A 27,259-nucleotide genomic window follows, 5' to 3' on the forward strand; every position below is an offset into this window, starting at 1 on the left:
GGCTCCCTCGCTCGCTACGGTGGCCGACGCTGGGCGGAAGCGTGCTGGCGCGTCGCCGGATGCGAGGGCTGCGCGGTGCATTGTGGGAGCAGCGCCGAGGCCGGCGGTTCCCTCACGGTTCCCTCGGCGGCGCGAGATGCTGACCTCGCGCACGTTCCTCAAGCGCACGCGGGCCGGCGCCGTCCTGAAGGTGGTGCGCGAGCACTACCTGCGCGACGACATCTCGTGCGGGGCGGCCGCCTGCGCGCTCTGCGGCGGGGGAGGAGGAGGAGCGGAGGAGGCCGGCGGCGGCGGCGGCGACCAGCGGCCCCTGGAAGCTCAGCCGTGCGGGGCCGCCAGCAGCCTCTGCCCGGAGCCCCACTACCTGCTGCTCGACACCAACGTGCTGCTGCACCAGGTAAGGGGCTTCTCAGGCGCGGGGCCCCACCAGAGCGGGGCCGCTTGTCTCCGGAGTTAAGCCAATAAAACTTGAAGCATGAGGCGTTATGGGTGCACCGTTGTTCATTGCAAAGAAATACAGGGGTGCCTCGCAAGACGAAATTAATTCCTTCCGCAAGTTTTTTCGTCTTGCGAGTTTTTCGTCTTGCGAAGCACGGTTTCCCATAGGAATGCATTGAAAATCAATCAATGCGTAAGGGAAGGGGCAGCGGGGAGAATCGCTTCTCCCCGTTGCCGCCCCGTGATTCAAAAGAGGTCTGCGGACAGAGGGGAAGGCGCGCGCCTTCCCCTCTGTCCCCGGACCTGTTTTAAAGCAAGGGAAGGGGCAGCGGGGAGAAGCGATTCCCCCCGTTGCCGCCCCTTCCCTTGCTTCAAAAGCTTCACTGCATTCAAAAGGGGTCCGGGGACAGAGGGGAAGGCACGCGCCTTCCCCTCTGCCCCTGGACCCCTTTTGAAGCAAGGGGCGGCAACGGGGAGAATCGCTTCTCCCCGCTGCCCCTTCCCTTGCTTTAAAACAGGTCCAGGGACAGAGGGGAAGGTGCGCGCCTTCCCCTCTGTCCCCAGAGATTGCAGGGCTGGCAACGGGGAGAAGCGATCTTCTCCCCGCCGCCCCTTGCTTCAAAAGAGGTCCGGGGGCAGTGGGGAAGACGCGCTGCGCTTCCCCGCTATCCCCGGAGCTTGCGGGCAAGCTTCGTTTTGCGAAGCAAGCCCATAGGGAGATGAGTCTTGCGAAGCGGCTAAGAAAACGAAAAACTCCTTCGTCTAGCGGGTTTTTCGTCTTCCGAGGTGTTCGTCTTGCGGGGCACCACTGTAGGTTACAGTCGGATCCTTCCTGCCCGGTGGTACAGTGGTTTTGATAAAAAGTCAAACAAAGCATTTCAATTTTCACCAACCATATGCATTATTACCTCATTTCATGTTGAATACACATGCACAATAAGCACTGGCAATTTCTGCTGATTAAGTTCTGATTCCCGCCGTGTTCTGTTACATTGTTTTAGTATGCATGTTGGGAACCTGTGTACTATTACCTTTATTGTCAATGTACAACCTGTGAGGGACGCGGGTGGCGTTGTGGGTTAAACCACAGAGCCTAGGGCTTGCCATTCAGAAGGTCGGCGGTTCGAATCCCCGCGACAGGGTGAGCTCCCGTTGCTCGGTCTCTGCTCCTGCCCACCTAGCAGTTTGAAAGCAGGTCAAAGTGCAAGTAGATAAATAGGTACCGCTCCGGCGGGAAGGAGTTTCATAAAGTAACAGGCTACCATAACTTCTCTATTAGAAGCCCACATGGTGGAGCCATCCTGGCACCTTCACTCAGTCGCAAGGGGGCCGAGAGTCGGGATGCAGAATGAGACCACCTCACGTTTGGCCAGCTCTGCCAAGGCAGCACATCCCACCCTTGATGAGATCCCCCCCCCAGCTGTTGGTGTACTACAACTCCCATCACCCGACCCCAGCCAGCAAGGGACGATGGTGTGGCAGTGGCAGAAGGGCCACAATAAATGTGATAATGTGTACCCCTATAAAATTTGGCAGAGCTGGCCAAACGTGAGGTGGTCTCATTCTGCATCCCGACTCTCGGCCCCCTTGCGACTGAGTGAAGGTGCCAGGATGGCTCCACCATGTGGAGGTGAATGCCTCCCTGGGGATCCTCGGATCTGGACTGTTTCCACACACTAGCAATGCATCCCAGAGAATTCTAGCTGTCGTGTTTTATCTGCACGATGGGAACAAATTTCAGGTACCGTAAAGTCATATTGAAAAAACAGGACTTTCGAGCCAAAAAATTGCAACTACGCGTTCTGTTTTGTAATCTTGGTTTAAGGAGCCATTTGGCTCCTAGTTTATATACCTAAGTTTCTAACACTGCTTCTGGCAAGATCTTGGCCAGGCCAACCATCCTTCCGTGGGTTCTGCCATGCAGCCCAGGTAAAGGAGGGTGGGCAGCGGCTTCCCAGTTCACTTTAGCCAGTGAAACAGTACAGGCTGCCCTGGATGATTTCAACAGGTCTGCTCTTGAGCAGAAGTTATTTGGATGCAACCGCATTCTTGCCTCTTGATACAAAAGGGCAAGACCTGGGCTGAGTGGCCCATTAGTGTGCCTTGAGTTTACAGTTGTGTCCTTTGTGTTTTAAAGAAGTTCTTCTTCCAAGTGGCTGCAATCATGAAATATCTGTTGGTTGTTGCTAAATATTATGGCAATTTACTCACATTGGTATGTTTTCTTTCCAGATTGATATACTAGAAGATCCTGTTATTAGAAATGTGATCATTCCTCAGACGGTCTTGCAGGAAGTAAGAAGGCGGAGCGCTCCAGTATACAAACGAATAAGAGATGTGTTAGCAAATTCTGAAAAACATTTCTATTCTTTCACTAATGAGCATCATAAGTAAGCACGAGAAGTAGTAAGCTACGCCATTCTTCACTGCTTTATTCATTACTAACAGATACATTCAATATATACAAATAGTCTGTTAGGTGCTGTTTAGTTTCAGGTTGTATTTTTTGTGATATTGATTGTTTTTGTACTTGGAATTTTTAAAAATATTGAGGGATAGCTCTCATAGCAAGCTCTATCAAGATGAGTACTCTTAGGATCCAGAGGATTTCCAGCAGAACTGGGAGGCAGCTGGCACTGCTGGGCTATGCTGACTTAACTCTCTCATCCTTGGCTCAGCTGGAGAAATGCTGAAGTATCTCCCTCATCCTGGCTGAGCCAAGCTTGGCGGCTGTTAAAATGACATAAGCCCTGCAGCAAGAATTCTTTTGGCAAAGTATTGGAAGACTAAAGAACTACCTACTCTGGAAGAATGGCAGACCAAGGTGACTGAATTTATGGGACTGGCAGAGATGACCGGCAGAATTCGTGACCAGAGGAGAGAGACAGTGGAAGAGGACTGGAAAAAATTTAAAATCTATCTTAAAAATTGTTGTAAAATTTTGGAATGTTAAGATGTCAAGGGATTTCATATAAAGAATTACGGCTGAAAAAATTTAAGCTTAAGAAAATTTTAAAGAGAATTAAATATAAAAATGGATGAAGGATTGCTAAAAAATTTTAAAACAAGGATGCAGTGAAGGGGAGGTATGGGGAAGTCGTGTTATGTTTGTTTGTTTTTTGTTTATGTTGTAAAATTAATAAAAATTATTTAAAAAAAAAATAAAATGACATAAGCCCTGAAAAAGGGTGCAATGGGAGTGGGACCAGAGAGTGGATCAGCCACATTGTTAGTTAAGCTGGCAAAAAGGGTGCTGTAACTGAAACCCTATTTTAAAGGTTTGTTTTCCTTCCGCCAGCGTTAAGGTGGTTGAGCCAGCAGTAGCCCTGCTCCTAAATAGAGTTTGGACCTGGTGTAACTGGATGCTTGCTTGCTTTATGCTAGCTTAATGTGTATAAGATTGTTCCCTAAATAGTATAGAAATGCTTTAAAATAAATAGCTAATTTTAGATGAAGTTGCTGAAAACAGCACAGTGCATGATGGGATTGTGTGTGTTCTGTCTTTGCATTATTAACCCACCTCACCCCTAACTGTATATATAAAGTTAATTAATAGTAATAATGCATACCACCTTGTTTGGAGGACTGTTTTACAGATTCCATTTCAACTGGAATTTTTGTTAGATATGTATATATGTATATATACATATATATACGTGTGCCTCTTGTGCAAAGGCTTCATATATATTGCAGGCTCAGATATATAGTTAGCCCTACAATACACTGAGGGCCTGTAGGCGCCAGAGGATTTTGTGTGGTTTATACTGTAAATGGATAATTTTTAAATGAATAACTGGCTTGTTGGTTCGCTTTTTGGTCTACAGAGAAACATACATAGAACAAGAACAAGGAGAAAATGCTAATGACCGTAATGACAGAGCCATCAGAATAGCAGTGAAATGGTATAATGAGCATCTGAAGGGATTGCAGGACGAAGATAGGATAAGAGTTATCTTGCTCACCAATGACAGAAAAAATAAAGAGAAAGCTGTGGAAGAGGGAATTACTGCTTATACATGTAAGTCCAGGCCATACAGTTCTGCCATAAGAAAAGGAGCCTTGTGGTAAAACGTGCTGGTTGAAAACCTAGAATGGACTTATTCTGGAGGAAAGATGTCAGAAAACAGATTTCTCCTGGACTGTGCTCCAGCACATGAGATCAGTGGGCTTGGGAGTACTTCATTACTCTTAGCCTGGCAGATTTTTTTTTCCAGCCTGGTAGTTCTGCTTCTGTGAGTTTCTCAGCAAGTGATTTCCTCTGCAAAATACACTCCTAGCTTGCCCTGTCATCTGCACTTCTCATCTCAGAAAGGCAGAAGGAGACTTTTGCAACCACCTTGCTCAGTGTGTCCTCCCAACACTGGTTGAAGGGAGCTGGGGAGACCTGGTGGAGTTGTTGCTGGATAAAAATTATGGGGGAAAGTATTCCTTGTTATTAATGGAATGTTTGATACAGTAGTGGGGCGGTAATTAATTTCCAAAAAGAAGGAATGTGCAGGATTTTTGGTAAAACAGTTGTGGTTGGGGAGAACAGATTGTATTTAGTGGAAAGATTATTTGCATGCTTAGGAGCATTTATACCATATTCCATTCTGTTAGTAGAAATAATTCTTGCTATCAAGCCTAGACGTAATTTGTGGAGCCCACATGTCAGTCTCACCATCCAAACTGAAGATTTGCTGCTGTAGAAAACAATATTATGCACCAGTTTAATATTTAATAGTTTTGTAAATTAGTACTGCTTGTTTTATGATTATTGTTGCATAAATGTATTTTTATTTTATTGGTAGGTGAAGAGTACATAAAGAGCTTGATAGCCAATCCTGAACTTGTGGATCGACTTGCTTGCATAAATGATGAAGCGGTATGTTTCACTCTTCTGAGTAGATGTCTCTGGAACAAGAAAGATTTCTAATATAACTTTAGTATTGTAGAAAATATATCATTGAGTCTTGTGGAAATGTTTTCTTCTCAAGTTTATTCGAGAAATGCTGAATAGAATGTGGGATTCCATCATTCTTTGCGCTGTTCAGCAGTGGTCTCCATTTATGTTTGGTGTTCCTGTGATGTGGCAAGAAGCAGAAGAGAGGATTGGAAAGATTGCAAACTAAGGATAGATTGGCAAAGAACCACTTCCAAACTCATGGCAACAACAAAACTATAGTTGCACCATAAATATCACCACCAGGCTTGCCCATGAAGATCCAGCCCTAAAATCATCAGCTTAGGCCAGGGGTCTGCAACCCGCGGCTCCGGAGCCGCATGTGGCTCTTTTACACCTTTGCCGCGGCTCCGGGGCGGATACTAGCGAGGGGAGCAGGCGCATTGTGCGCCCCGACACTCCCCACTGTGGGGGGCGCTGTACTGGCTGTGACGTCGCATGGGGGCGGTGCGTGCGTTAGTCACGCACCGTCCCGACGTCACCTTCCCACCCGCCCACCCGCCCGCTACATTGTAAGGGGCATGTACGCTGGTCACTGCATTGAAAGGGGGCATGTACGCTGGTCACTGTTTTGAAGGGGAGTGAAGAACACACACACAAAAAAAGGTAACTTGTTAATTTAACGTTTATTTCTATGAGGAGGAGTAATTCTGAGGGGTCAAACAAAGAAATAATAAAAAAGTGACAAAAAAGTTATTTTTATAATGACAAGTTTGCGGCTCCCAGTTGTTTTTTCTTCGGAAACGGGTCCAAGTGGCTCTTTTTGTCTTAAAGGTTGCAGACCCCTGGCTTAGGCGAATCGCTCATATTTGGTATTTGAGGGGGCTGAGAAGGGCAGCTTCATTCTATGGAAACAAGTTGAGGGTCAGGGATCTGGTGAAACATCCAGCTGGTTCAGATGTAGTGTTAGGTGCACGAGTTGTGACAAGCCTTTGGCTCACGTACTCTCCTGTCCTTTCACATGTAAGAGGAAGAGATTGACAACTTCCACTTTCAGTTTTAAAATACAGTGGACGCTTGGGTTGCGAACGTGATCCGTGCAGGATGCACGTTCGCAACCCGCAGCGTTCACAACCCGCGTCTGCGCATGTGCGGGTTGCTATTCGGCGCTTCTGCGCATGTGCAGAGAGCAATTTAGCTATGACTGTAACCCAAATTCTCCTTTATGCCTAACAGCAGGGAACTCTGTATGTTTAGCTCTGTAAAATCAAACCATTTTTTATTATTGCTTTATGGAGAAGTTCAGTGGTTTAAAAAATTGAAGAAGATGCTTCTTGTAACCTACTCTTGGTGCATGGAGTAACACTAAACCATGGTTTAGATTATGTCCAAAGCAGCCTACTGACTCTTAACTGTTTCTTGTATCTGCATCTGGCTCTTACAGAATGAAATAGAAAATGGAAGGATCATTTTCTCTGAGCATCTTCCACTCAGCAAACTGCAGCAGGGTATCAAGTCTGGCCTTTACCTTCAAGGAACCTTCAGAGCTAACAGAGATAATTACCTTGAAGCTACAGTTTGGGTTCACGGTGATGGGGATGAGAGAGAGGTTTGTTTGATGCATATTGCCTGTGAAATCCTTTATTGGGAAAAGGTGCAATTGTTTTATATATGAATACTCTTTCGATTTTTTGCATAATTTAAATGAAGGTGGGTTGATAGGGTGAGGTAAGGGATCATTTTTAAACTCTTGTGAATTTACCTGTCAGCTGCAATTCGAGAATTGTCTACTAGACACTGATTCACACTAAAATCAGCGGGGCTTCAAAATAAGCTCATTCAGGCTCATGCTGAAATGCTACATCAAAACTGTTTAAGTTTTATAGGTAAGTGTTGCATCTGCATAGAGAAGAATGTTGTAAAAACAGATTTCCCACTTCTGGTTTGCAAGGCAATCAGCGGGTCGTACCGACATTTTTCTATTGAAGCTTAACCATGGTTGAAGCTCAACCATGGCTTCACTGTACATTTGGGATCTTAATCCTAAATGAGCTTTGTTCACTTAATTCTGGTTAATTGTTAAATTTGCACTGAGCCACTGAAGAAAGCTAGAAGATGTAACTCTTGACTGTAGTGGCCAGTAGCAATTAGCAGACATTGCCCTCTCACTTCAGGCCTTTTCTGGAACTCATCCAGTCCCTCTCTTGGGAAGCAATACTCCCAAGGCACATGGATAACCAAGTTTACGGCTGGGAATCCCTCTACTATTTTATGGGATAATACGTGATTTCATAAGGCGACTATTATAATTGAAACTGAATGTTTGCTTGATGCTTACAGGTATTAATACAAGGGCTTAGAAATTTAAATCGCGCAGTGCATGAAGACATCGTAGCTGTGGAGCTGTTATCAAAAGATGCCTGGGTTGCACCCTCCTCTGTGGTCTTGCTTGATGAGGCGGGTCAGGATGAAGAGGATGATGTGGAAAAAGAAGAACAGAAGGAAAACAGTGTATGACATGAACATGCCAGGTTTCTCTATTCTTCCGCACTTGGCTCTTCTTATTATTGCAATGACGTCTGACTGTTTTCATCAGTGTGTACATCTTAATTGATTTGGATGCATGTGTCCTGTGACTCCATGCATGCATTGGGGGAAAAGGTGCAAAAGTTTCCATTCTCAGAATTCCATCTTGAATTTTCAAAAGCAGCATTCTAGCTAGAAAAATTAGGGCTGCCATATGTCTGGGAATCAAACTGTCAAAATGTCGTCCAGGCGGATTTTCTCCGAATTGGCAAATGTAGGGTTGCGATATTCCCAAAAGTGAAAATCAGCCAAAGTTGTTGACCTTCCCCCCGCCCCACACTTTTGGGAATATGGCAACCCTAGAAGAATGGTCTTGAAAACCTGGGCAGTGCTTGATGAAATATTCAAATTTAGCTGGCGTTTCAGAAGATTTTTCTGAGGCCAAGGGGTGGGGCCTTTGCATAGACAGTGGTCTAACTTTTGAAGTGCCCCCCTTCATGGTGCCCCCCCATAGCCACATCTCCATGGAGTGTCCAAAAATGACAAGCCAACATACAAAAACAAAAGAAGGTGTATGCGTGCGCGCACACACACACACACACACACACAAGCATACAACTCCCTATTCCTTGACCAGAAGCTATTACCTTCCTTGATTCAAACTCAGAGCAAGAAATAAAAGTGATGCATACAAGAACATGTCTTGAAACTGAACGTACAGATTGAATGGGAGAATGCCCCTGCTCAGAAAAAAAGTCTTAAGAGTTCCCCTTCTCTGAGTTTCCTCTTCCCTTCCCCACAGTATAATTCATAGAACTCCCTAGGACTGGTAGGTGCTGAGTTAATGAGAAAAAAATGAGAGTACTTTTGGATATTTTATTTATTTCCATAGTTTTTTAGTTGCAGAATACAGTTTTTCATGGTATAGATTTTGGTCTAGATTAGTGCAGAATGTTATTGGTCTAGAATGTTTTGGTCTAGATTAGTGCAGAATGTTATGAATGAATTCTTCTTCTGCTAGTCTTGGAAAGGCAGAAGGAGCTCCATGAGCTGCAAAAGCTCATGGGAAATCTTAAACTTCTTTTGACGTCTTAAATTTCCATCCACACACTTTCAAGGGATCTCTGTGGCTATAAATGCTAGAAACTTGCCTTTTACAGTGGTGCCTCGCAAGACGAAATTAATTCGTTCCGCAAGTTTTTTCTTCTTGCGAGTTTTTTGTCTTGCGAAGCACGGTTTCCCATAGGAATGCATTGAAAATCAATCAATGCATTCCTATGGAAACCGCCTTCAGACCAGGTCCGGGGACAGTCTGTCCCCCGACCTCTTCTGAAGGCTGGGGGGGGGGGACAAGGGCTTTTCTTCCCACCGCCAGCCTTTAGAAGGCTGTTCTGAAGGCTGGCGGTGGGAAGAAAAGCCCTTCTCCCCACCTCCAGCCCCGCAAGCTCCGGGGACAGGAGGGCTTTGCTGCCGACCACCAGCATTTTAAAAGCCCCCGGGACAGCGGAGACTTCGCTGCCGTCCCCCAGCGTTTTAAGATCGCCCCGGGACAGCGGAGGTCTTCTGAAGGCAGGCGGTGGGCGAAAGTCTTTGCTCCCCCCCGCCTGCCTTCAAAAGCCATCCGGGATAGCGGAGAAACGCGCTGCGCTTCTCCGCTATCCCGGGAAGGCAGGCGGGGGGGAGCAAAGACTCCCACCGCCGGCCTTCAGAAGAGGTCCTGAAGCGCGCTTGCCTGCTATCCCGGACCGCTTTTAAAATGCTGGCGGTGGGGAGCAAAGCCTTTTGGCCCCCGCCGGCCTTCCTGGACCTCTTCTGAAGGCCAGAGGGGGGCGAAAGGCTTTGCTCCCCACCGCCAGCATTTAAAAGAGGTCCCCGGAGATTTCCCTATGGGCTTTCTTCTTGCGAAGCAAGCCCATAGGGAAATTCGTCTTGCGGAACGACTCAAAAACGGAAAACGCTTTCGTCTTGCGAGTTTTTCGGTTTGCGAGGCGTTCGTCTTGCGAGGCACCACTGTATTTTATTGTAATTTGTTTTCCTGATTGAAATGCAAGTTATCAGAATACTTAAGTGAACAAAACCAAATCCTGTGCTTGTATAGAATTACACAAGCCAGCCTGGCTTATAAACGAATCGTTACAGTATTCTATTCGGAATGCTTTAAGGGAAGTTTATGTCAAAGAGTAGTTCAAATGATGTCATAATATGGGGTGTGACCTGGAACATTCTTACCACTAAAGTATGGCAGGTTGGGGAACCTGGTTGTTTATATAATTGCAGTTTATATTTATTATATATGTTTTTAAACCTAGCTGAAGACCTCTGGGAACAAGAGTATGCTGCGCCCGACCGGCAGAGTTGTGGGCATCATAAAAAGAAACTGGAGGCCTTTTTGTGGCATGCTTTCTAAGTCCCAAATAAAAGAGGTAAGAGCAACGGTTGTGGAATGCTTTCTTCACTACCTGAATTCCCTAATTTCAATAAAAGCCATTCCCCCTGCTTCCTAACAGGCAAGGAGACATTTATTTACACCAGCTGATCGCAGAATCCCTCGAATCCGAATAGAAACAAGACAGGCTTCAACACTTGAAGGGCAAAGAATTATCGTTGCTATTGATGGCTGGCCTAGGACTTCGAGATATCCTAATGTAAGTCTGAAAGGAAACTAACTGCTTCTGAAGATTTAACCAATCAACCTGATAATCAAACTGTTACAAAGGAAGACACAAGAGGTTAACTTGAACTACTTTTGTTGTATATACTGGTAGGCAAAGTGTGGCCTGAAAGGCATTTATCATAACTTATCATCCTGTTACGGGACGCGGGTGGTGCTGTGGGTTAAACCACAGAGCCTAGGACTTGCCGATCAGAAGGTCGGCGGTTCGAATCCCCTCGACGGGGTGAGCTCCCGTTGCTCGGTCCCTGCTCTTGCCAACCTAGCAGTTCGAAAGCATGTCAAAATGCAAGTAGATAAATAGGTACCGCTCTGGCGGGAAGGTAAACGGCGTTTCCGTGTGCTGCTCTGGTTCGCCAGAAGCGGCTTAGTCATACTGGCCACATGACCCGGAAGCTGTACGCCGGCTCCCTCGGCCAATAAAGCGAGATGAGCGCTGCAACCCCAGAGTTGGCCACGACTGGACCTAATGGTCAGGGGTCCCTTTACCCTTCACCTATCATCCTGTTTACAAAATTATTTAAGCCTTGTGACTGTGGTCACCAAGTCTGTGATGAAACCTGTTTATGCTCATATCCTGATTCAGAAACACAGCAGCTGATATACTTAAATAAGTGCTTGATCCGATGTATGCCTACTTGGGAATAATTCTTACTGAATGTAGTGAGAATTTCACATCCCAAGTAAGTTCCACATAGGATTGCTACGTACAATAATATTTATTTTTAATTGTCTTTAATATTAATATTTTTTTCAAAACGGCATTGTTTCATAATATTAATGAAGACGTGTATTGGTTTAGGGTCATTTTGTAAAGAATTTAGGAACAGCTGGAGATAAAGAGACTGAGACTGAAGTCCTGTTGCTTGAACATGATGTTCCCCACCAAGCTTTCTCCCAAGCGGTTCTTAGCTTCCTACCCAAGATGCCCTGGAGCATTACTGACCAGGTACAGTAAGCACTGATAACGTTCAGAGGTACTAATTGGTTAACATCACCATAGGTTTGCAATGCAGTTTGTGCTGCAGCGGGAACAATGATTAATAATGGAAATAGAAAAGTGATTATTCAGATTCACTTCCATAATAATGAGGGATTTTAAACTCTTGGGTTTTTTAAAAACCTCTGCCTCCCTGCAAACATTGATTCTACTCATTTCACTTTAATTGTCTCAACCTGACAGAAATTAGCAGCTAAGTTTCTCCAAGGTGATTGAAACCTCATCAAAGTCAATTTCAGACTGTTTCTTTTATGTGCAGAGTATCCTTAACTATGGTATCAATTGTCCACAGCTTTCCCACAAATTTATTGCAAACCAGTTGTCATTTCAGGAGGCAGTTCTCCCTTTTAAAACAGTTTCTTTAAACTGTTAATCTTCCAAGTAGCATTGGATTGCATTGCACCTTTCTGATTCAATTTTGCATCATTTTTATTAGAAATTGTATTTATTTGTACTCTTCATACAGTGGTGCCTCGCAAGACGAAATTAATCCGTTCCGTGAGGCTCTTCATCTAGCAGTTTTTTCGTCTTGCGAAGCAAGCCCATTGACAGTTTAGCGGATTAGTGCTATTAGCGGTTTAGCGGCTTTTAGCGATCAGCTGTTAAGTGGCTTATCAGCGGATCAGCTGATAAGTGGCTTAGCAGCTTAGGAAAAGGGGGGAAAAGGGGAAAAAACCCGCAGGAACTCGCAAGACATTTTCGTCTTGCGAAGCAAGCCCATAGGGAAATTCGTTTTGCAAAGCGCCTCCAAAACGGAAAACCCTTTCGTCTAGCGGGTTTGCCGTCTTGCGAGACACCACTGTAGTAAGATGGCATATTTCCTACTCTCTCTTGCATTGATTGGCCTTTCATCTTCAGGTGTTTTTTTTTAAGTATGCTCTTCTCTTTCTAGTCACATCCTGTATACCTGCTTGCTTAAGTTTTTGCTTCTGAAAAACTGAATGTGGCTTATGTATGCCAAAATAAGTTCATGGTCTTTTGTGCTGCAAGCTTCCATGCTGTTTTTGCTGCATCACAAAAGGGCTCATTCCAAGGTTACTTGTCTTACTTACCAAGTTTTATAATTAAGCAGTTTCTTCAGTATGGTGAACTTTTTTTTTCTATAATTATTATAACGGCCTGCAGTAGTTATAAAATGTTTTTTGGAAAACAAAATTTCAGGATATGAAGTTGAGAGAGGACTTGAGGCATTTGTGTGTATGCAGCGTGGATCCCCCTGGCTGTACTGATATTGACGATGCATTGCACTGTAGAAAGCTGGAAAATGGAAATCTTGAGGTAAGTCAAATGTCAGGTGAAGGCTGACATGCATTTTCGCCTGTATATCTAAGTCATCCTTTAGGTCTTGAACATATTGTTTTCTGCATGTGAGGGTGGGAGAATAAAAGAACCCAAAGCAAGAGGAAAAGGCTTATTGCTCTATAAGAAGCAGTTACACAAACAGTTTTTTCCATTATAAATCTATTTATTATGCTCAGGTTTGTGGATTGCATTCAGGTATGCTTTCATTCTGTTCTATGAACTATGAGCACTCTTCAGCTGCAGTACAGTGGTGCCCCGCAAGATGAATGCCTCGCAAGACAGAAAACTCGCTAGACGAAAGAGTTTTCTGTTTTGGAGGTGCTTGCGAGTTCCTGCCGGTTTTTTCCCCTCCCCCCCTTTTTCTAAGCCGCTAAACCGCTAATAGCGCTAATCCGCTAAGCCATCAATGGGCTTGCTTCTCAAGACGAAAAAACCACTAGACGAAGAGACTCGTGGAACGGATTCTTTTCGTCTTGCGAGGCACCACTGTACTACAGCCAGTTACACACATAGTGTATTTGAAGGCAGGCTTGTGTGAATACATGTAGGGATGCTGCTGTGGCTTAATATATATTCACTGTGCTTGTGCCCAGTGTGTTTCAGTTCCTGGTTTTCTAATTCCACACTTAAATTGTTCTATGCACAATTAAAGTATATTTACTTCCGAGTAGATAATGCATAAGCTTATACTGTTTGATTTATAAGGGCATGGGTGGCGCTGTGGTCTAAACCACTGAGCCTCTTGGGCTTGCCGATCGGAAGGTCGGCCGTACGAATCACTGCAATAGGGTGAGCTCCCGTTGCTCTGTCCCAGCTCCTGCCAAATTAGCAGTTTGAATGCACACCAGTGCAAGTAGATAAATAGGTACCGCTGTGGCAGGAAGGTAAACGGTGTTTCCATGCACTCTGGCTTCCATCATGGTGTTCCATTGTGCCAAAGTGGTTTAGTCATGCTGGCCACATGACCCGGAAAGCTGTCCGTGAACAAACGCTGGCTCCCTCGGCCTGAAGCGAGATGAATGCCACACCCCATAGTCGCCTTTGACTGGACTTAACCATCCAGGGGTTCTTTACCTTTACTTTTTTTACTGTATGATTTCATCTGAAGTATGTGGTGCTGCACTGTTACTGACAAGTTTAGCAACAAAACATCTCCCTAATGACTTCAAGAAACATGGAAAGTTAGAAGTAAAGGGATATATGCAGCAGAGCTATTTATGTTTTTGATTGATGGCTTGAGGTAGTGAGAAGTTTCATAAAATGCCTACTTTTGAAAATTCTGAATAACCTGTTTATTTACTAGGTTGGTGTACACATAGCAGATGTCAGCCATTTTATTCGTCCGGGAAATGCCCTGGACCAGGAATCTGCAAAAAGGGGCACAACTGTGTATCTGTGTGAAAAGGTATATTTTCCTGTTTGTATTTATTTACCTTCGGGTGGCATTTTAATTCCCTTTATTGGTTTCTTCCAGACATGAAATGCATTATATTTCTGAAGCTAACCAATCATACTATTGAATAACAGTTTCCCAGTAAAGGAATTAACCAAAAATCAACAGTTGCTGGGATCCCAAGGGTAGAGAACTGACCAAAACACAACCTTGGTTGAGTCAAAATTGTGTGAGAAGCATTGTCTATTGTACTTTCATCACGATAAGACTTTCCTTTTGACTGGATTTTAACCTGACCTTGGGTGATCCTTTTTGCCTACAGAAGCTCATTTCAAAGTCTATTTTTTCAGGCTTTGATGTCATTCAGAAGCGCCATTCAGAGCACAGGGCAAGAGAGGGCTTTTTTGAGAGGAGCTTCCAATGGCTTCTTCATAACCTCCTCTCGTTCTCTTTTGCCCTGCACTTTGAAAGGGGCTTTGAAGGCACCATACCCAGGGCTTGGTTGAAAAATAGGAACTGTAATGTGAGAAAGGTAGCGTTTGATTATCAACATATCCTTGATCAAATTAACAACATGAGTACAGTTCTATAGATGTACACTATGTCTATATATATATATATATATATATATATATATATATATATAGGTCATAAATAACCATAGTCATCTTTTTGTGTGTTTTTGCAGAGGATTGATATGGTTCCAGAGCTGCTCAGTTCAAACTTGTGTTCGTTGAGATCCAATGTTGACAGGTAATTGTGTGGATACAGTTTTTAGATATTTAAGAATAACTTCTCCTCTGTAAACAGAAAACAATTCTGTTTGCAGAACGGGTTTTTCCACGTCTCTGTTCTCACTGTGATGTCCTGCACTCTCCAAGGATCCATTTCACGAGGGTTGTGGGATCCTCCTAAACTGGATGGCATGGGGTGCCAGGGTTGGGGGGCTGCAGCAAGAAGCGGGGGGCGGGGAGGAGTGTTTCATGGAAACTGCAGAGGAGGGAGCAGGCTTCCCTGAGCAGAAGTGTCGTCTTCTCAGGCAAGAGCACCCTAGGATCAAGGACAGCTGCAAGTAAATTTTCCTGTTTCATCAGCAACTTCTTACTCCTTTCCTAGGCTTGCATTTTCCTGTATATGGGAAATGAATCACAATGCTGAAATCTTGAAAACTAGATTTACAAAAAGTGTAATTAATTCCAAGGTAAGGTTCACATTTATTTGGAATATTTAACAACACATGCTGATTTGTGCCATTTTGAACTCCTGCTTTATATTGGGGCATTGAATATGTTTACACATAAGACACTAAAAATGGGTGAGTTCCAAGTTTATTTACCTGATATATATACTGTCCAGTCCAGATAATGTGAGTGGCTGAAGTCACATTGGTTGTTTCTTCAGCAATAGATCTGGACAAAGTTAAATCATACTTAGAGTAGACTTAAATGGATTTAAGTTGACTGATTTCAGTGGGTCTACTTGAGTGTGACTTAACATTGGATGTTACTTACAATCTAAACTACATTTTGCTATGTTTGGCACCCTGAAAAATATTCTTTATTTACTTATTTGTATATTGAAATGTGTGTGTTACTTTTACATCCAGAGGTGGTGAACAAAAAAGCAGTGAAAATACAATTACGATTCAGTAAAGGAAATATAAATGAGCTTGATACATGCCACAAAAAGACAAGAGTAGCAGACAAGATGGATCAAAATCAACAGCAAAGCCTGTTGTCTATGCATTTAGAGTTAGTGCTGTAAAACCACTGAAGATTGCCCAGTTCAAACTTTCATCAGAAATTGATTTTTGAATTCTGTCACATTGAGATGGGGTTCTCTTAAGAATTGTAACTGCTGCCCTTATATTGATTGCGTCTCTTTTATTATATATTTCTGTCCAAAGGCTTCCCTTACATATGCTGAGGCACAAATGAAAATAGATTCTTCCAGCCTGAATGATGACATTACTTCTAGTCTGCGTGGACTAAATAAACTAGCCAAAATTCTTAAGAAGCGTCGGATAGATAACGGGTAAGTAGTTCTTACTGTGGGTCTTCTTCTGCACAGCTTTTCATTCATGTGGAGTCACTATGGCCCAATACAGCCACTTAGCATTTGCTGGAGTGGATCTTCCAGTTGTCTGCCCTAAAGAAAACAGTAGCAGGTAAGATAGCACAGTAGTTTTCATACTGTTCTGAAATTCCACAGAAACATGTGTTTCTTAATAACAAGATCAAGTTTATTTGAAAGACTGGTTAACCATGACCACCACTGCACCCTGCAACTTGCAGCAGTCCCAAATGTGGGTGTTTGGTGCATTTATAAAGCCAATTTCAGATGGGCCTCAGGGTTCCCATCTCCTACACCCCTGAGCTGTGTCATAGCCTGTTTGTTGGACCCATCCCAGTGCCAGGAACTCCTTGCATGCTGAATAAAGATGACCAAGAAACAAAAGAAGTTTGGCGTGAGCGAGGTGGGAAAGAATGCCTCCCTTCTCTGAGGGGAAAGGGACGGAGAAGGTGTTGAAGGAAATTAGAAAGTGAAGTGAAAGATTAATGATAACAACAACAGCAACTACAACAACAACAACAACAACCACAACAACAACAACAACAATTCTGTGTGGTATCCAGTGCTGTCATTCCACTTGCCAGCTGGCCCCTACATACCTTCAAAATCTGCAGAGGGTTGGAGGATCTTCTGGATAATATTTTTGAGGAGCGCAAGGAGAGGAGAGGAAGGGGACATCCCACTGACTAATACAGAGATGCTGAGACACAAAACATCCAGAACAAATGGCTGAATTTAGCATGAAGAAAAGTGAGCTCTGGAACTCCTTGCCACAAGGAGAATGTTGCAACGAATATAGCAATTTCCAAAGATGGATTAAATATCAGTAGAAAATTGTAATTATTGCCATCATTTTCTACCGGTACCTTCAGATACTTGTTTGTATGATGTATAGGCTCTGTAAAATATTTTACTATTCTCACATCTATTACTTTCTAGGGCTTTAACTCTCTCTTCACCTGAAGTTCGTTTCCACATGGATAGTGAAACCCACGATCCTATTGATTTACAGACAAAGGAGCTCAAGTATGTTTTATCTCCTGTTTTCACTGCAGTCCAATTATTTGTTCACAAGTGCGCCATAATGGAAGTATGATGTGCACAGTGCCGCTCTCCACACCAGAGGCCACTTCAAAATATCAAAGCAGTCGACAGTATATGTTGCATACCATCAAGAATATGGACTGCTTATGAATATATTATGTACACTTCTGTTTAGAACATTCAGAAAAAAGGTTGTTCTGTGGAAAAGTCAGGACGGTTGGAAAATTGTGAACATGGACTTAATGATAATGTTATTATTTTTGTTTAGTTACAGAGAACCATTAGTGTGTGTGGCACTTTACAATATAACCAAGCAATAAATCTAAATTTTATAAGCTATAGTCTGCAACTTCAAAATGTGCACATGTAATTTTGGCTACACAAGCAATGTGCTGAACAGAGCTGGTAGCTGAGCCTGTCCACTAGAACAAACACACTCCAGAGTGCATCAGAACTGACATTAGGTCACAGGGACAGGGAACAGTGTCTAAAGGGCATTTGTGTATCATGTATAAAATATGCAAGAGTGAATTCTTTGTGCTTCTCCAGAACAAACATATCAAATTTTAGCTATCGCTTTCCATGACGGCATCTCTTCTTATAAGTGTAACATTTCCTGTTGATAGAGAAACCAACTCCATGGTTGAAGAGTTCATGTTGCTTGCTAACATCTCTGTGGCACAAAAGATCTACGATGAATTCTCAGAGCATGCCTTGCTAAGAAAGCATCCTGCTCCGCCTCCATCAAATTATGACATCCTTGTGAAGGCTGCAAAGTTTAAGGCAAGTTATCAATGCTTGGAATTAAAGTGGATAAAGGATCAGGTTCCTAACTGGGATCAGAATACCGCACGTGGAGTTGTATTCAGCGTAGTGCGAAGGAAATTGTTCCATTGGCACACACATTTCTATTTTCCCTTCCCTTCCCCACAAGCTGTTCTTGGGATTCTTCTGCTCCTTCAGAGCAGATCTGAGGAGGTCATGGAAAGAGGGGAGGTCTCACTATACACCCGGGCTTTTTTTGTGAGACTTTGCAAAAAACAACAACTTTTGTGTCTAGATTTTCACTTTTTGAAATATGGCAATTTAAATGAGTTATTTAAAGGTGGCCCATGCTGATTCACACATGTACTAGGGCAACTTTGCAGACCCAAGAGCCGCCTCACATGCATTTGGGAACCCACTTAATTGTTTTACTGCATGGTTGTGCTGCTGTCTTGCAACCCTGTAAGGGGTTCTGACCATCTTACTGAAGATCATTGTATTCTGGCTTTTCAAACCAGAAAGTGTTTGTGCACTTCAATCCCAGGGCCACTCCTAAATATCCAGCCCATGGGTCAGTTCAGTCTTGACCCACCAGAGTTACCCATATGGCCCATTAGACCTAATTTGGGGGCAAGCCACGCTAACCCACTCTACACCTGAAGTCATTCAGATAAAGGGCAGGGCTTCGCCAAAAGGGTGGGGCTTCACCAAAGCCCACTTAAGCAACTTCCAAAGCACTCAAAAACAGTTGTCTAGAACCTTTGAAGTAATGTGCAAAACAAGTAAGAAGGATTTCCGCCCCCTCTCCACATTGGCAGCAAATCTTCTGACACCATTTGTTGCATCAGGTGATTGATAGATGGGCAGCCCCGCCCACCTGTCGAATTTGGCTTGGGAGACAGATCCTGATAAAGATTAGCCCACAGAGTGGAAAACCATTCCCTGTCTGTTCTAGAATTTGGAGGTAGTAAAAGGAGTTTGCTCCCTGTGTGCACAAGACCGTGCTTTGTATACTTGTGTAGGCCTCAGAGTCCTTGTCCTTTTGACATCTAAATTAAGTTCATGAGCACTTGATTTGTGTACAACAAAAGGATATGGCTTGGCCATCTGTTATTTCCCTTGGCTTTGAACCCCTGTTGAGGGCAGCCATATTGATTCTTAAGTTTGTGAGTTGAACAGATGCTATTGCGGTTTATTTTTCATCTTGCATGTAGTCCTTTCCCTGAGGAGCTCAGGGTGTCATATGTCAGTTCCTTGGCCTGCATCAGCAAATGTGTTCAATAATGCATATTTAAACCATGGCAAAGTGTTGGGAAATATTGAAAGCGACTCCCCCCCCTTCCTTTTTCTTTAGGGTTTGGACATCAAAACTGACTCAGCAAAAGCCCTGGCTGATTCTCTTGACAGTGCCGAATCACCTTCTTTTCCTTACCTGAACACTCTGTTACGTATCTTGGCTACTCGCTGCATGATGCAAGCAGTTTACTTTTGCTCTGGAATGGACACCGATTTTCGTCACTATGGCTTAGCCTCTCCTATTTATACACATTTTACTTCACCCATCAGAAGGTACTCTCCATGAAATTTTGAAAGGGAAAAAATGTGTGTGCTGCAGCCTGTTAAAAATATAGTTCGACAGTTGCTGCATTCTACCAAATCACCCTAGGATAAATTACTTTCAGTGTTGCTTTCGTTAATTCAAATACTAAAGTTTTATTACAAATTGTGCAAATATGGCAAACTTGCCTACTGTCTTCTTGCTTTCTATGCATACTTTGGGACTGTCTTGCAGAATTTTGAACTGTTTACGCTTTTTGATTTTGTGCAGGAACTAGTTGATAAAGCATAGAATAAATATTGGCGAGGGAATCTTGATTGATGCAAAGTCCTTAAGAGCCTTTGAGCCTCCGGGGCTTATTGAATGCTGAGTATATCAGCTGAGGGGGAGCAGAAGGAAGGAAGAAAGAATGGAGAGGAAAGAGAGGGGATTGTCCTACTCAGTTCCCATACCCTTTAAATTTATATTGAGCAACCATTTCTACAATACTGATAGCAGTAGGATGAAAGCATAGGGAAACGCCGTCCAAATGTCTGGACGACTGTTGCATGAAGCATCTGCAATACAAGCAGAAATATGACAAGATGTATTAGGATGAAAAGAGCTTCATTGGTTCCGTACTGCCTGTGTCATTTATACACACACACAAACGCTTACCCTATCAGACTTCAGGAAAAGACACATGTGACTATCTAATTCACATTCAACCTCCAGCCACGTAGGACTGGATCATGCAGAAATAGCCCCATCCCATAGCTGTAACTGCTTTCAAGGGGGACCTGTGTAACACACAAAGGACAGCCACAGAATGTAGTTTATAAAAAGGCTAGACTTTCCGCAACAGTCTTTTAGGAGAACAGGCCAGAAACCTTTGAAGTCCTGTTTCATATACTGAAACGACATGGCATGCTTTATCGGAAAAATAGATGTAAGCAAGTTCTTCAAATCTGAAACTGCTTTGGTATTTATACCTTTGGATTTTAACCTTCCACAAAATACAGAAATCAAATGTGCCATGTACTTTAAGCTTGCACTATCAGATTTTTGCCAAGAGGTTAAGAAAGTGCTCATCCTTGCACTAAATGGAGAGTTTTTTGGGAGAAATGAATCTGGAAGTAAGATTTGAGTTGAGTGGACATGTTTCACGATCTGTTTCCAGGGGAAACTTATGAATAGGAAGAGGGAAAATACTATTCCTCTTTTCACACTTCAGTACAGTGATACCTCAGGTTAAGTACTTAATTCGTTCCAGAGGTCCGATCTTAACCTGACACTGTTGTTAACCTGAAGCACCACTTTAGCTAATGGGGCTTCCTGCTGCCGCCGCGCCGCTGGAGCACGATTCCTGTTCTCATCCTGAAGCAAAGTTCTTAGCCTGAAGCACTATTTCTGGGTTAGCAGAGTCTGTAACCTGAATTGTATGTAACCTGAAGCATATGTTACCTGAAGCGTATGTAACCCGAGGTACCACTGTATCTCTCCCCCCCCCCAAATAAAGCAATATAGTACTCAGGTTTGGGATTGGCAGCTGGCCTCAAACCTCAGCATATTGCATAACAGAGGAAGATTTCAGTATAGCGAGAAAGGAAAAAGTCCTCTCCACCAGCCCTATCACAAGCCCTGAACATAACTACAGGGTTTCTTTTCCAGGCAAGCTTAAGCCCTGAAGAGAGACACTCCTGTGAGGAGCAACTGTCACTCTGCAAGGTTTTTATTTGCACACCTTTGCTCTTCCTTCATTGCTTATACAGTGGTGCCTCGCAAGACGAAATTAATTCGTTCCGCGAGTTGCTTCGTCTTGCGATTTTTTTCGTCTTGCGGAGCGCGGATTCCCTGGGTATTAACGGTTTTACGAAAAAGGAAGCAAACCCGCAAGACGTTTTCGTCTTGCGAAGCAAGCCCATAGGGAAATTCGTCTTGCGAAGCACCTCGAAAAACGGAAAACCCTTTCGTCTAGCGAGTTTTTTGTCTTGCGAGGCGTTCGTCTTGCGGGGCACCACTGTAGTTTACAAGTGAACTGCTGCATAAGATGCGAGCTGCAAAACCTGAATGTTTAACAAGGGTTTCTGTGCACCTGAAACAAACTGTGGTTGACTCTCACTTGTCAGTGATGAATGTTTTCTTCTTTCATTGCAGGTATGCTGATATTATAGTACATCGGCTGCTGGCTGTGGCCATAGGGGCAGACAGCACTTATCCTGACCTCACGGATAAGCATAAATTGGCAGATTTGTGCAAGAATCTAAATTACAGGCATAAAATGGCTCAGTATGCCCAGAGAGCTTCGGTTGCCTTCCACACTCAGGTGAATGTTTGTCTTTTTCTTCCACAAAGCATTTGGGAACAAAGGAGTTCTGGAGCAATGGCAGCTTCACCTTGATGTTGTGATTTTTAAATGGCTTTATATTGTTTGCAGTCTTGGGGGATTCTTGAGTCAAAAGATGAGGCAAAATGAACCCCAACCCCCAAAGAACTATATCCTCTTCTTCCCCTTGATCATACCTGCTTAGTTTCAGCAAAGTGCCGGCAATTGGGGGATGGGTCGTTTGGAAGCTCTCTCGTTGCGACAGTTTAGGCAGTGCATCATAATGAATAATATTGTGTTGTGAACAAACAGGAAACTTGGGAATTTGAAGCTGCTGTTGGTCTGATGGCTATACAGTGGTACCTCGGGTTAAGTACTTAATTCGTTCCGGAAGTCCGTACTTAACCTGAAACTGTTCTTAACCTGAAGCACCACTTTAGCTAATGGGGCCTCCTGCTGCCGCCGGAGCATGAGTTCTGTTCTCATCCTGAAGCAAAGTTCTAAACCTGAAGTACTATTTCTGGGTTAGCGGAGTCTGTAACCTGAAGCGTATGTAACCCGAGGTACCACTGTATTTACATCATTAATCTCTAGAACTTTGGAGAAGCATACTTTTAAAGAATGATCCAGCCCAAGTCAAGAGCATTTGTTCTCTTAATTTTGGCAGAGGAGAGAATTAAGCATGCATTTAACTCTGCCATAGATATCTGTGGAACTGAAATGTTCTTAAATTTGAATAGATTATATTTTCCATAGTGCCTGCAATATTCTATCTGTCCCCCCCTCCCTGAAAACTTAAGTGTTGTGTAAAAAGACGGTTCATTTCTATTTCGTATACATATTCAAAACTGCCCAAAGTCCCCACCTTTCTGTGTAGGACTCTGCAGTCGTGTTGGTTGTTTCAGAAGTGAGTGGAAGGACAGTGTGGTCAGTCATTTGCTAGAGAAAGAAGAGCTGCTAGGAAGTGCATACATTTGCATCCATATCCCCCCCCCCCCAACATCTCAGCGTATTCAATGCCAGGAAGGAAAACACCACTGGTTTATCTATTCAATATAAAATTCAAAGTATTTGTCTAAGCACTTTGGAAAGGAGTGGGATTAATTAATGACTTCATCTGGGTGCTGCCTTTAACTGTAGAGGAAACATGTACCTGTTTCTTTTCTTCTAGGGTTTCAGTGAAGATAATCATTTATTATCATTATTATTGTTAAGTATCATTTATTTATTAATTATATTTATACAAATTAAGTAAACAAATATAATTATTTTGCCTGGCACCTAAAATGCATTATTATATTTATTATAGTTAAACATCAAAAATGGTTTCAATTTCTCCCTACCACAGTTGTTTTTCAAAAACAAAGGCGTGGTGAATGAAGAGGCGTATATCCTGTTTGTACGGAAAAACGCAATTGTCGTTCTGATTCCCAAATATGGCTTGGAAGGCACCGTCTTCTTTGAAGAAAAAGACAAGCCAAAACCAACCCTTCTGTACAATGAGGAGGTAAGGTGTCTTAGTTTTTGTATGGGGTCTTTTTAGTTAGGACATCACACAAAGCCCAGCTGCCACTTATGCAAAGCATGTTCAGAGTTTTAGACTGAATGTCTAAAACGAATGTGGCATCAAAGTTGAAGCTGTTTTTGAGAAACAGCAAAATCCAGAAACATGCAGTTGGAACAACTCCCCACCACTAAGAAGCATTTCAAACTTACTAAGGTTAATGTGTGTTTTTGTAAGTTTAGCATTAGATACGTCACAAGGGAAACTGGTTTCAGGGCTGTGTGCATGCTATTTGTGTGTGTTTCATTTTATGCATGCTTTGTTAAGGAACGTAGGTAGATTACTCTTGTTAGAAGTGCAAATTACTTATATGCAGCTGGTGCTTTCCTTAGGGGCTTGGTATAGTTTGCATATTACCTGAAAGCCAAAGCTTTAAATACTTTTAATGTTATGCTTTAAATACTTTAGATGTTATTACTAATTTTTTTTCCTTCAGTGTATCAATTCTGTATTGAACTAGGGGGGGAAATATGTTCTTTTCTTAGATTCCCTCTCTCACTGTGGAAGGCACGCCTTTCTATACGTTCGACAAGGTTATAGTGAACATCATGTTAGATGCTTCCAATATTCAGCACCAGAAAATCCGTATGGCCCTGGTGGAGCCCAAGGTAGGTTACTGGCGTAGTAGCTGAAAGCAGTGGGGTGACAGGGAGAAATCAAAACATTGCATATTGGTTTGAAGTCGATCTGAAAGCAAACTTTGAGACAGATTTGGAGGTTCCTTCTTGGATAAAAACACCTAGGAATACGTTATCTATTACTTTTCTTAAATGGGTTGGCATGGAGGAAGTATGGCACAAGCTGCCTTTTATTATTTTGACCTGGTGGGAAGGAACTAAGTTCCCATTGGAATTAAAAGGGGACTTGGGAAAAACACGGGGGGGGGGTGGTTCAGGGTGATTTAAATCCAGCTGCTGCTGCTTCACTCACCAGCAAAATACCCATCAAATTGCTGGCTCAGACATAAGTAGCAAGGATTTTTATATTTGAATGGCTGCTTGAAGGTATAGGATGTATCTGCATAGGAAAAACCACATTGTACAGTGGTGCCCCGCAAGACGAATGCCTCGCAAGATGAAAAACTCGCTAGACGAAAGAGTTTTCCGTTTTTAGAGGTGCTTCGCAAGACGAATTTCCCTATGGGCTTGCTTCGCAAGACGAAATGTCTTGCGAGTTCTTGCGAGTTTTTTTCCTTTTTCTTAAAGCTGCTAAGCCGTTAATAGCCGCTAAGCCGCTAATAGCCGTGCTTCGCAAGATGAAAAAACCGCAAGACGAAGAGACTCGCGGAATGGATTAATTTCGTCTTGCGAGGCACCACTGTACTCCTATATAAAAAGACCTGTTGATAAGGGTCAGATGAGGCCACACAATTTTATCTCTGTGCAACAGCACTTTGCTTTCTCTAGTATAAGTGCAAATAGGTAAAATAAGTAAAGGACCCCTGACAGTTAAGTGGATATAGTGTTGTTCATTACTTTTTCCCATAGGAAAAAGGTGTACTGGGGGTGAAAACATACTGCCAGTCTCTTGTGACTCCCATTAAGAATCAAGCCGGTTCCTATCTGTATTGTGGGTTCTGTTTGTTGGTCACTAGAACAAGGCAGTCCAACTTTTCATACCAAGTGGATTTCAAGAGTACTTCAACATTGAACCCGTGGGGTGCACACTGCCTTGTCAGGCGGGGGGGCAGGCTTTGGGAATGAGGATGGAGGACTCTAGGATCCTGACGGAGCCCTCATGACTCCTTCCCAAACCCAGTGTCTCCCCCAGCTTTGGGAAGGCAAGGGCTTACAATAAAGCCCTTTAGGGCCACATACTGGACCCCTCTTTTCTCGAGTGTGACTTTGTTGGGGAGGAGTGGGAGAACTGTTGTCTAGTTTTTCTTTACTGAATTGTGAATTATCCTACAGCAACTCTCCCCCTGGGGGGGCTTCTCAAAGAACATCTCTGTTTAGGATTTTAGAATATACATGTCGTGAAGCTGAGTGACAAGACTATTTTATTTTAAAAACTGATAGTGTTAGGCTGGCATTCAGCTAAACGGTTCTGCAAGCACGACTACTTTTCACTGTGCCATGTAACCTCTCCACTTTGATGCCCCCTAAATCTGCTCCGGAGGCTTAGGGAAACCCCAAAACACATTTTGAAGGTGTGCAAAACAAAGTCGTTCCATTGCACAGCTAAAAGTCCTACGCTAGTGGGGAATGGCTTGTGCTTTTCACATTGTTAACCTTTTCCTTTTCTGTCAGGTACAAGGCATTAGTATTCCAAGCCAGGCCAAGCAACTGAGCGGCAAGAATGAACCAGAGAAAAAGAAGACAAAATTGGGAAAATAGCTTCATTTAGCCAAAAATAGTTAATTTTACATCATATTGGATGTTTAAGACAAATGATATTTTATATACATTTACAAGCCACTTTTAAATAACTTTGTATCGTTTAAACTTTTATTTTTATATGTTCCTGTTCCTGTATTGTATTTAAAAGCACCACTTAAAAAACGAAGCTAAGCTTCTGTACATCTTTAGGTGATTCTACAGAAGCAGCAAAGAAAAGAATATCTTCACAAGTTCCTGATTTAGAATTGTCTATATATGCTGTGGTGTTTCAGACTTTTCAAAATAACATTTGCTAAAACTGTTCATGTACAAAAAAATAATAATTAAAAGAGGAAGTAATGAACTATCTTTTGAACCTCAAGTGCATATAGTATTTATTTTGGAAGAAACATTTGCTGAGGGAGATCCTGCTGGAGGAATGTACATCACTTGTCCACATATTAAATACTGCCTCTGAATTACATACCTTGGTATTTCCTGTAAGTTGGAAAAATGTAGAGGTCTCTTCAGAATTGATTTAAGCTTCTAGCAGTGATTAGGGGAGCTGCCCTATTATCACAGAGGGCTGGTTCAGGAAGCAGTGCATATTGCTTCCATTTGCTAAGGCAGAACTCATAAAGAGGACTGGAGATGGTAAAATTTGTATCTGGCTTGCACAGCCTGTAGCATAAATGTAGCAGTCAAACAGAAATTTCCTGCACATAGAAGCGAGTGTGTTATGGAGAAGGCTGTGCCACAAGAGAAAAAATCTGGAAGGCATTTGCCAGTGACAGATACTTATCGAATTCTGCTAAAAGTGTTTACAAATGTGGTTGCAGAAGAACAGTAAATGGAAGGAACCTAATTTAGAACTAGGAAATGGAACCTTAGATCAAGCATGTTAGAGAACGATTTAAAAAGAATATGTAAAATTGGGGCGTTAGTCTGAGAAGGAATAGAAATAAAAATCTACTGAGTAGGAGAATTTAATGTTGGATGTCAGTAGATCATTTACTGCTGAGATTCTGATCCATTTGAGTGTACATCTTTATCAGACAACAGGGTCGTCAGCTGATAAAGTTCTTTTTAAAAGCAACATTTGTTGTCCACAGAGTTCTGCACTGGGTTAAGTTAAATGTTTGTCCCTATCGCCATCTTGTGTCTCTGGAAAGTTGAAACAAATAAATGGAGGCCACAGGTGGCTCTTGCCTAGTGTTTATCTCAAAAATTCCTACTGTGAATTCTGTGACATTTGAATAAGCTAGTGTTGCCAAAGCTGCTCAGGAATACACTCATTTTAAGTTAGAGGTTGCCCTCTCCTCCCTGCCCCACTCCATGAAATTAAGATTATAAGCCAAGCAGTTATGGGGCAGGATGTCCAGGGTGGCTTACCTGGTTTGCAAATGTGCCTACAGGCCCA

The 27,259-nt window shown here is 43.0% G+C and overlaps 1 protein-coding gene across 1 annotated transcript; it reads left to right on the top strand.

Moving 5' to 3' along the window:
- Positions 1–76: 76 nt before the first annotated feature.
- DIS3 (DIS3 homolog, exosome endoribonuclease and 3'-5' exoribonuclease) lies at positions 77–26,221 on the top strand. Its single transcript, XM_081858398.1, has 21 exons — positions 77–397; positions 2,671–2,828; positions 4,263–4,456; positions 5,229–5,302; positions 6,765–6,929; positions 7,661–7,831; positions 10,156–10,269; positions 10,354–10,491; positions 11,320–11,466; positions 12,679–12,795; positions 14,123–14,224; positions 14,901–14,965; positions 15,329–15,413; positions 16,119–16,246; positions 17,225–17,311; positions 17,956–18,112; positions 19,449–19,663; positions 21,789–21,957; positions 23,306–23,464; positions 24,007–24,129; positions 25,771–26,221. The coding sequence occupies exons 1-21, from the start codon at positions 137–139 to the stop codon at positions 25,855–25,857; spliced, it is 2,916 nt and encodes a 971-aa protein (XP_081714524.1). The 5' UTR covers positions 77–136; the 3' UTR covers positions 25,858–26,221.
- Positions 26,222–27,259: the final 1,038 nt, after the last annotated feature.

Source organism: Podarcis erhardii (assembly GCF_964252035.2).
Source record: "Podarcis erhardii genome assembly, chromosome: 4".
NCBI lineage: Eukaryota > Metazoa > Chordata > Lepidosauria > Squamata > Lacertidae > Podarcis > Podarcis erhardii.

Bases quoted from the DNA above. Each gene is read 5' to 3' on its own strand.
- DIS3 (XM_081858398.1), top strand. From the start codon at position 137: ATGCTGACCTCGCGCACGTTCCTCAAGCGCACGCGGGCCGGCGCCGTC. The intron at 17,312-17,955 runs GTATGTTTTATC...TCCTGTTGATAG, and splicing joins TTACAGACAAAGGAGCTCAA to AGAAACCAACTCCATGGTTG. The intron at 18,113-19,448 runs GCAAGTTATCAA...CTTTTTCTTTAG, and splicing joins TGAAGGCTGCAAAGTTTAAG to GGTTTGGACATCAAAACTGA.